Source organism: Gopherus evgoodei, chromosome 17 (genome assembly GCF_007399415.2).
Source record: "Gopherus evgoodei ecotype Sinaloan lineage chromosome 17, rGopEvg1_v1.p, whole genome shotgun sequence".
Classification (NCBI taxonomy): domain Eukaryota; kingdom Metazoa; phylum Chordata; order Testudines; family Testudinidae; genus Gopherus; species Gopherus evgoodei.
Genome location: NC_044338.1, coordinates 21404448 through 21414519, shown reverse-complemented (window position 1 = coordinate 21414519; position 10072 = coordinate 21404448). Strand labels below are relative to the sequence as shown.

The following is a 10072-nucleotide window of genomic DNA, read 5'->3' as shown; positions in this document are numbered from 1 at the left end:
CCAAGGGGGCTAAATAAAAAAAATAGTGTCTTCAGGTAGCCTGTTTTTCAAAGAGGTCATCTTTTTTTCTAATCTGCTACCTTCAAAAGGCTGTTTCAAGTGGTTCTCACTAAAAACCTTGGGGGGAAACTTTTTCTTAGTAAGGGTTTTGTGGGTTTAGGTCTGGGGTGCTTCTGCATGCTCTTTTTTATTGAAACACCCCCACAAATAAAGGAATGTGTCCTCAGGTAGGTTTGTTATTTCATGTGTTTATTTAATACGTTAAAAAGAAGGGGTTTCAGACATTACTTCAAAAAACACGTTGTAAAATGGTTTATAGTATGTGTTGTTCAGCTTTTGTTACAGGGTCCTGGTTGTTTAGATAAGACCACAGCAGGGCTTTGCTGCAGCTTCACAGTGTTTACTAAACAATAACAAGTGCTAGTCTAAAACCTGGGTGGTGTTGGTGGGGGGGGGGGGTGTCACTATACATTACTTCTATAACCCTAGATTGTTTCTGCATGCTCTTGTTTTTATTAGAACACCTATACCAAAGGACTGCGTCTTCATTTAGGCTTGTCTTTTCAAGTGTTTATTTCTTTCCAAGACTTTTAGCTCTCTTTGTTAAAAAGTGGGGAAAGAAACAAACTTCTCTCTGATCCACTGGTTTACAAAATAAGGGGTGTATAAACTGTCTGTTACTAAAATCCTGGGGTTTTAAGCCTAGGGTGCTTCTTCCCAGTTCTTTTTTTTAATTACAACACCTACAAAAGGGATGTGTTCTAGGTTTGTCTTTTCAAGTCATTATCCCTTTGCAAAACTTAGTGTAACTTGTGTTTGTTAAAAAGGTTGGGAAAGAAGCAGCCTTCTTCTCTCTGATCCACTGACTCACAGAGGCTGCTTTGCTGCAGCTTCACATTGTTTTTACTAAAAAAAATAGCCCAGGTTAGTCTAAAACTTTTTTGTCAGTATACATTACTTTTATAACCCATGCTCTTTTTTTTAATTAAAACACCTATACCAAAGGACTGTGTCTTTAGATAGACCTGTCTTTTCAAGTGTTTATTCCTTTACAAGCCTTTCAATCCCCTCTTTTGTTAAAAAGCAGGTAAAGAAGCAATCATCTTCTCTCTAATCCACTGGTTTACAAAATAAGGGGAATATAAACTGTCACTAAAAACCTGGGGTTTAAAACCTAGGGTGCTTCTGCATAATTTTTCATTACAACACTTACAAAAGGGATGTGTCTTAGGTTTGTCTTTTCTAAGTAACTTTAACTTGTGTTTGTTAAAAAGTTTGGGAAAGAAGCAGCCTTCTTATCTCTGATCCACTGACTCACAGAGGCTGCTTTGCTAACAGGTGCTTTGCTTCTTTGTCTTTCTAATCCACCGGTTTACAAAATAAGGGGTATATAAACTGTCTGTCACTAAAAACCTGGGGTTTTAAACCCAAGGTGTTTCTGCCTGTTCTTTTTCATTGAAACACTTATGCCAAAGGAGTTAAATAAAAAAATGTGTCTTCATTTAGGCATGTGTTTTCAAGTGTTTATTCCCTTAAAAGCCTTTCACCTCTCTTTGTTAAAAAGTGGGAGAAGAAGCAATCTTCTTTCTAATTCAATGGTTTACAAAATAAGGGGTTTATAAACAATCTGTTACTAAAAACCTGGGGTTTTAAGCCTAGGGTTCTTCTGCCTGTTCTTTTTTCATTATAACACATACAAAAGGGATGTGTCTTAGGTTTGTCTTTTCAAGTCGTTATCCCTTTGCAAAACTTAAGGTAACTTTAACCTGTGTTTGTTAAAAAGCCGGTAAAGAAGCAAACTCCTTCTCTGTGATCCACTCACTCACAGAGGCTGCTTTGCTAACAGGCGCTTTGCTGCAGCTTCGTATTGTGCTTACTAAAAAATAACCTGTTAGTCTAAAACCCAGGGAAAAAACTTTTTAAAATGGAGTGTTACTAAAAGCTTATGGTTTTAACTTTTATAAAACCTCCTCTGTAAAAGGGCTACATGGTGGGAAAATGCTGAGGGGTCTGTTTCTTTAGATAAGACTAGAACAGTTAAAAGGGAGGGAGAGAGAGGAGGGGAGGGGGGAAAGGAGGGAGTTGGCTCTTGTTTAAAATCTTGGGACTCTAGGATTGGTTCAGGATAATAAAGTCTATGACGCTGCTGTAAAACCACCTCTGATTGGGCTGATCCAAAGGCAGTGATAACAAGTGTGAGAGGGTCTGAACCAGAAAAGTTGCCTCATTCTACAGAAAGACTTCAAAGGTGAGAATTCTCGCTCTCTTTCTGATTCCACCATGTGCTCTCTATCTTTGCCCTTTGCAGAGGGAGCTCTCTTTCTTGCTCTGTTCTTTCTTTTAACCTCTCTCTTTTTTTCTTAATCTATCCTGACACTGAATGCTTTTCTATTTACTTTCTTACCCTGGGCTTACCAAACAGGCTCTGCCTGCTTCTTTCTCTCTCTTATTCTTTCTCTTATTTTGATTTCACCGTGTGCGCTCTATCTTTGCTCTTTGCAAAGAGGGCTCTCTTTTCTTGTCCTTTTCTTTCTTTTAACCTCTCCCTTTTTTTCTTAACTTACACTGGTATTGAATAGTTTAAATGCTTTTTTTATTCAGTTTTTTACGCTGTGCTTACCAAACAGGCTCTGCCTTTCCCTTTTAAAACCTAGTTTTCAGTATTATTTAACTCTTTTCTTAAACTAACCTTTAAAAAACAAATATCTTTTTTTTCTTCAAGTTCTATCTTTCTGTTCTTGAATAACCTGTCTTTAACATCCTCTCTCCTTACTCAATCACATCCAATAACCTTTCTTTCCTTTTTTCTCTAAACCTTACTCAAACTTTCTTTTTTCATCTTTTCACTCACTTCTTTCAACCTTTTTCTCTCCATGTAGCTAATTACAAACACACACAACACATCCCCTTTTCAATCACACACAATTTTTTTTCAAAATGATCGATGGTGCCAAACTTTGGCGCCAGTGTCATTTTCGCTCTCTCTCTCTCTCTCCCTCTTTTTGATCCCATCACGTGCTGTCTATCTTTGCCCTTTGCCAAGGGGGCTCTCTTTTCCCTTTTCTTGCCCGGTTCTTTCTTTTAACCTCTTTTTTTAAACCTACACTGGTATTGAATAGTTTCAATGCTTTCTTGATTCACTTTTTTATCCTGTGCTTACCTAACAGGTTTTGCCGTAGTAAATTCCCTTTTTAAACCTAGTTTTCAATATTATTTATTTTTTTCTTAACCCATCCTGATATTTAATACACCTTTTACATTTATCTCAAAATTTTCTATTCTCCAAACTAAGCCTTTACCATCATCTCTCCTTACTCAAACTCACTGAAAATCTCTCTTCTTTCAAACTAACTAACCCTTTAAACACAAAAATTCTTCTATTCTTTCATAACCAGCCTCTTTTCTTCAATAACTTACCTCTCTTCTTTCAAATTCCTTTTTTTCCCTCTAAACCTTACTTAGATTTTCTTTTTTCCTCTTTACACTCTTTCACACTCTTCATTCAACCTTTTTCTCTCCATGTACCCAAGCACAAACATACACATCACTTCCCCTAGTCAAACACATACACACACACATTTTTTTTAAAATGGCCGATGGCGCCACACTTTGGTGCCAACGGAAACAGGGTGGGAAGGCGGGACATAAGCCCTAAAAGGGGTGTGGAAACCTGTCAAAATTGCATGGTGATGAATATTATCGAGTTAATTACTACTTGCTACCTCTCCTGCCAAGGGGCGTGAAGCTTCATTAATGAATGATGGTGAAAGCCTTTCATCCCCTCAGCTGAACGGCAAACGGGTGGGTGGCTGTGGTGTATGGTACACATTGGGAATGTTTTCCCTGCTCTACAGCTGGGATCTGAGCATGTCAAAGCTGCCTAGCAGATTTTTATGTCCCTCTCGCTCAATTTAGCACCTGACCGAGCTGGGCCAGGCGCTGAGGAGGACACCGGCGCTTTGCCTGGACTAAGACACGGGCTGGGGTTAAGGTCAGGTGGATCTAATGTGGGTCAGCTAAACCTGCTCCTAGTGAAGATGCAGGTAAGAGCTTTAGCTCCATTGTGGCTGGTTGAGTTGTGGTGTGGTCAGAAGCCAAGGCTGGACTTGGGACAGCTGAATCCAGCCCAAAGGTGGAATGCAGAGGAAACGGATGGGGGAAGAGGAGCGGAGTTGTGGTGAGGGAGGAAGGGCATTTGAGGGTGAGAGCAGGACAGGAGCTGGACTGGGTGGGACAGTGAAGGGGAGAGGTGGATTTGGGGACTGGGGAGGATGTGGACTTAATGTGCTGTGTGGAGGGGGAGGTAGTGAGAGCCAGATGGGGTCCTAGAGGAGCGAGGTGTTTGGTTGTGGTGGAAGGCTGAGGACATTGATTTTGTGGTGGGGAGAAGGGAGGGAGGGGTTATGGCAGGGGAGGGAATGAGGTGAATTTTGTGAGGTGGGGGAGGATGGGCTGGGTCCATCTAGTTGCCACCCACACTCCCCTTCCACCCATCCAGCCCCTGAACCCCACCCAAACCCCCTTCCTCCCATCCAGCCCCATGCCCCCAGTCACAACTCCCTTCCTGCCATCCAGCCTTTGAACCCCATCCACACCCCCTTCCACCCATCCAGGCCCCTGAGCCCCACTCACACCCCACTTCCTCCCATCCAGCCCCATGCCGCCCACCCACACCCCCTTTCCAGCCCCCTGCCCACACCCACCTTCCTCCCATCCAGCCCCCTGACCCCTGCCCACACCCCCCTTTCTCTCACCCAGCCCTTGCCCACATTCTCCTTCCTAACCACCAGCCCCCTGCCCAGGCCATTTAGCTCCCTGCCCTAGCTCAAAAGCCCCTGAGATGCTCCGTGACCCCAGGGCACACCTCCCCCAGATGAGAACCCCCAATGTAAGTCACTTAGCCGATATTGGTGCCGTGCGACGTGCTCCCAGCTTGCTGCTCCGTGGGGCAGAGGCCAAGGCTCAGCCTTCAGGGGCTGTGCGTTGTAGCTGCTCTGTGCGTCCATCTCCAGGGATGCTGCAGAGAGACGTCTTCTCATCGCCTTCCTCCTGTCGATGGGCTGGAGTCCGTGTGCGACTCTGCTACCGTCCCTCCATCCCTCTGGGCGGCTGGCGGCCAAGGCTTAAGGCAGGGTCCCGGCAGGGAGAGAGCTGGCTGATGCCGTCAGTTCTTTCCCCGTCCCTGGTGGCTGGGTCCAGGTCGGCCAGAGCCCTATGGAGGGCTGGGGCCCGGCATTGCTGTCTGGGGCTCTGCTGGCATCTGCAAGGCCTTGCTGCGGGAGCTGCAGGTTGCTCCTCCGGCCGGGCTGGGGGATGGGGGGAGACCGGCAGCTCCAGTTTGGCCTGTTGGCCCCAGGGGGGAGCTTGGTGTGGGTCTGGAGTGCTGGGCTGGGATGAAGTTGGCCTGGTGCTGCTGGAGCTGCCAGTTCTCAGCCCTGATGCTTGTAGCTCTGGTCTTTCCCAAGCAGGGACCCGGGCGTATCACGGTGAGTCCCAGAGCTCCTTGTCCTGGCCTCAGGTGGAGATCGGGTCTGGCTGGCAAGCCAGGAGGGGACAGGGCTTCCTAGCCGGGGGCAGCGACTGGCGTGTGTGACCCGGACCCTCTGCTGGCTGCGCTCGCCCCTCTGTGGATTTAGGGCTTTCCTGGCAGAGTTGTTTCTGGTCTCAGCCAGCAGCTGGGCTCCCCCCCGCGTGGCTTAGCCAGGCCTATTTCGCAGCCTTGTGTGGGCGCCGTATCTGTCCCCCACACTTGCTGCACTCCCGGACGCGTGGCTGGAAACCCTGGCCTCCGCGTTGCCGTCTCCTCTGGGACCTCTCTCTTGCCCTCATCTGCCCCAGCACCCGGTAGTAGACACGGCAGCTGAAGCCTTCGCGCAGCCCCTGCTTCACATGCTGGGTCAGGGCCTCCAGGCTGGGAAAGACTCGGCAGCAGGCCAGGCACCGCACGCCCTGCTCGATGGTGAGGAGCCACTCAGGGGGCACTCCCGTCGGCTGCTGTGGCACCTCCTCTGCCGGCCCCCCGGCGCCACTCTCTGCCTCTTGGTCCACGTCCCCCAGCTCGGACTTGGTGTGGGAGCTGCTCAGGTCTGAGCCGGCAAAGCTTTCTCCTCCGCTGTACTTGGCCTTAAAGATGCGAGGCCGCTTCCTAATGGCTTCAAAGCCGGCCCCGGTCTCCCAGGCCACCGAGACACCATTCACGGCCTGGACCTTCATGTAGAAAAGGGACTTTTCTTCTCCCTCCCCCTCGGCCTCTCTGACGCGTGCCGAGCTCTTTCTCTTCATGCCTGCGCCAGGGGGCTCACACGGGCGCTGCGGGCACAGGCGGTTGGAAGCCATGGGTTCCACGCCGTGAGTGGAGGAGGGGCTGGAGATTGTTATGACCGCAGAGGGGTGCTGGTTTGGGTCCCTGGGGCCAGCCAAGGCAGAGACCTCCTCCTCCGCTGTGTCCTCAGGAACAGGGCTCCCGGCAGAGACCTCCTCCTCCGCTGTGTCCTCAGGAACAGGGCTCCCGGCAGAGACCTCCTCCTCTGCTGTGTCCTCAGGAACAGGGCTCCCCGCAGAGACCCCTTCCTCTGCTGTGTCCTCAGGAACAGGGCTCCCGGCAGAGACCTCCTCCTCTGCTGTGTCCTCAGGAACAGGGCTCCCGGCAGAGACCCCCTCCTCCGGTCTGTCCTCTGGAACAGGGCTCCCGGCAGAGACCCCCTCCTCCGGTCTGTCCTCTGGAACAGGTCTCCCGGCAGAGACCCCCTTCTCCACTGTGTCCTCGGGAACAGGTCTCCCAGCAGAGACCTCCTGGTGAAGGAGCGACTTCCTTGATCTCTGCGACTCTGAAAGCAGAATGAAAGCCCAGGTCCTGCGGCCATCGCCCCCTGCGATGAGTCCCCCACCCGCTCCCAGCCCTGTGTCCCAGGCCCAAAGGGGCCCCCCGCGGGCAGGGGGGTGGGGTGGTGATCGGGACTCACTGAGTACGAATATCAGGGAGGAGCCTGGGCAGGGATCTGACACGCTGCCCCCAGGGAAGGGCCACAGCCCCCTCGCTTGGCACACTGGAAACTAGGTTGGACAGAGCCCTAGAGAACATCCTGTCGGTGCCCATGCTGTCCTGGCCCTGGGGGGATGGACACTCTGCCCCCTTCGGCTGCCCCAGCCCTGACATCTGTCACCCTGGCATGGTTACCAGGAGCAGCCTGAGACACGGCTCCCGGGCAACACCTGGCTGTGCCCACCTCCAAGGCCCCTGGCTTAGGCTCCTTACCCCAACGGCCCAGGACTCTTCTCCTCTGGAACCTCTGTCTTGCCCTGATCTGCCTCAGCACCCGGTAGTAGACGCGGCAGCTGAAGCCTTCACGCAGCCCCTGCTTCACATGCTGGGTCAAGGCCTCCAGGCTGGGAAAGACTCTGCAGCAGGCCAGGCACCGCACGCCCTGCTTGATGGTGAGGAGCCACTCAGGGGGCACTCCCGTCGGCTGCTGCGGCACCTCCTCTGCCGGCCCCCCGGTGCCACTCTCTGCCTCTTGGTCCACGTCCCCCAGCTCGGACTTGGTGTGGGAGCTGCTCAGGTCCGAGCCGGCAAAGCTTTCTCCTCCGCTGTACTTGGCCTTAAAGATGCGAGGCCGCTTCCTAATGGCTTCAAAGCCGGCCCCGGTCTCCCAGGCCACCGAGACGCCGTTCACGGCCTGGACCTTCATGTAGAAAAGGGACTTTTTTTCTCCCTCCCCCTCGGCCTCTCTGACGCGTGCTGAGCGCTTTCTCTTCATGCCTGCACCGGGGGGCTCACACGGGCGCTGCGCGCACAGGCGGTTGGAAGCCACGGGGTCCGCGCCGTGAGTGGAGGAGGGGCTGGAGATTGTTATGACCGCAGAGGGGTGCTGGTTTGGGTCCCTGGGGCCAGCCGGGGCAGAGACTTCCTCCTCCGCTGTGTCCTCAGGAACAGGGCTCCCGGCAGAGACCCCCTCCTCTGCTGTGTCCTCAGGAACAGGGCTCCCGGCAGAGACCCCCTCCTCCGGTGTGTCCTCTGGAACAGGTCTCCTGGCAGAGACCCCCTCCTCTGCTGTGTCCTCAGGAACAGGGCTCCCGGCAGAGACCCCCTCCTCGGCTGTGTCCTCAGGAACAGGGCTCCCGGCAGAGACCTCCTCCTCCGCTGTGTCCTCAGGAACAGGGCTCCCGGCAGAGACCCCCTCCTCTGCTGTGTCCTCAGGAACAGGGCTCCCGGCAGAGACCTCCTCCTCCGCTGTGTCCTTAGGAACATGTCTCCTGGCAGAGACCTCCTCCTCCGCTGTGTCCTCAGGAACAGGGCTCCTGGCAGAGACCCCCTCCTCTGCTGTGTCCTCAGGAACAGGGCTCCCGGCAGAGACCCCCTCCTCCGGTCTGTCCTCTGGAACAGGTCTCCCGGCAGAGACCCCCTTCTCCACTGTGTCCTCGGGAACAGGTCTCCCGGCAGAGACCTCCTGGTGAAGGAGCGACTTCCTTGATCTCTGCGACTCTGAAAGCAGAATGAAAGCCCAGGTCCTGCGGCCATCGCCCCCTGCGATGAGTCCCCCACCCGCTCCCAGCCCTGTGTCCCAGGCCCAAAGGGGCCCCCCGCGGGCAGGGGGGTGGGGTGGTGATCGGGACTCACTGAGTACGAATATCAGGGTGGAGCCCGGGCAGGGATCTGACACGCTGCCCCCAGGGAAGGGCCACAGCCCCCTCGCTTGGCACACTGGAAACTAGGTTGGACAGAGCCCTAGAGAACATCCTGTCGGTGCCCATGCTGTCCTGGCCCTGGGGGGATGGACACTCTGCCCCCTTCGGCTGCCCCAGCCCTGACATCTGTCACCCTGGCATGGTTACCAGGAGCAGCCTGAGACACGGCTCCCGGGCAACACCTGGCTGTGCCCATCTTCAAGGCCCCTGGCTTAGGCTCCTTACCCCAACGGCCCAGGACTCTTCTCCTCTGGAACCTCTGTCTTGCCCTGATCTGCCTCAGCACCCGGTAGTAGACGCGGCAGCTGAAGCCTTCGCGCAGCCCCTGCTTCACATGCTGGGTCAAGGCCTCCAGGCTGGGAAAGACTCTGCAGCAGGCCAGGCACCGCACGCCCTGCTCGATGGTGAGGAGCCACTCAGGGGGCACTCCCGTCGGCTGCTGCGGCGCCTCCTCTGCCGGCCCCCCGGTGCCGCTCTCTGCCTCTTGGTCCACGTCCTCCAGCTCGGACTTGGTGTGGGAGCTGCTCAGGTCCGAGCCGGCAAAGCTTTCTCCTCCGCTGTACTTGGCCTTAAAGATGCGAGGCCGCTTCCTAATGGCTTCAAAGCCGGCCCCGGTCTCCCAGGCCACCGAGACGCCGTTCACGGCCTGGACCTTCATGTAGAAAAGGGACTTTTTTTCTCCCTCCCCCTCGGCCTCTCTGACGCGTGCTGAGCGCTTTCTCTTCATGCCTGCACCGGGGGGCTCACACGGGCGCTGCGCGCACAGGCGGTTGGAAGCCACGGGTTCCGCGCCGTGAGTGGAGGAGGGGCTGGAGATTGTTATGACCGCAGAGGGGTGCTGGTTTGGGTCCCTGGGGCCAGCCGGGGCAGAGACCTCCTCCTCCGCTGTGTCCTCAGGAACAGGGCTCCCGGCAGAGACCCCCTCCTCTGCTGTGTCCTCAGGAACAGGGCTCCCGGCAGAGACCTCCTCCTCCGCTGTGTCCTTAGGAACAGGGCTCCCGGCAGAGACCTCCTCCTCCGCTGTGTCCTTAGGAACATGTCTCCTGGCAGAGACCCCCTCCTCCGGTCTGTCCTCTGGAACAGGTCTCCCGGCAGAGACCCCCTTCTCCACTGTGTCCTCGGGAACAGGTCTCCCGGCAGAGACCTCCTGGTGAAGGAGCGACTTCCTTGATCTCTGCGACTCTGAAAGCAGAATGAAAGCCCAGGTCCTGCGGCCATCGCCCCCTGCGATGAGTCCCCCACTCGCTCCCAGCCCTGTGTCCCAGGCCCAAAGGGGCCCCCCGCGGGCAGGGGGGTGGGGTGGTGATCGGGACTCACTGAGTACGAATATCAGGGAGGAGCCTGGGCAGGGATCTGACATGCTGCCCCCAGGGAAGGGCCACAGCCC

The 10072-nt window shown here is 54.1% G+C and overlaps 1 protein-coding gene across 4 annotated transcripts; it reads right to left on the bottom strand.

Annotated features, from left to right (window-relative positions):
• Positions 1–4727: 4727 nt before the first annotated feature.
• Positions 4728–10045, bottom strand: LOC115636385 (flocculation protein FLO11-like). 4 transcript variants are annotated; one of them, XM_030536399.1, is made up of 4 exons: positions 9560–10045; positions 7911–8264; positions 6475–6660; positions 4728–6429 (listed from the first exon to the last, which is right to left on the bottom strand). In XM_030536399.1, exons 1-4 carry the CDS (start codon positions 10043–10045, stop codon positions 5707–5709), a joined length of 1749 nt encoding a protein of 582 aa, XP_030392259.1. In that variant the 3' UTR covers positions 4728–5706. The 4 variants fall into 4 exon arrangements, with proteins under 4 accessions (XP_030392259.1, XP_030392257.1, XP_030392258.1 ...); XM_030536397.1 differs by having other exon boundaries at positions 4728–6660; XM_030536398.1 differs by having other exon boundaries at positions 4728–6660; positions 7911–8219.
• Positions 10046–10072: the final 27 nt, after the last annotated feature.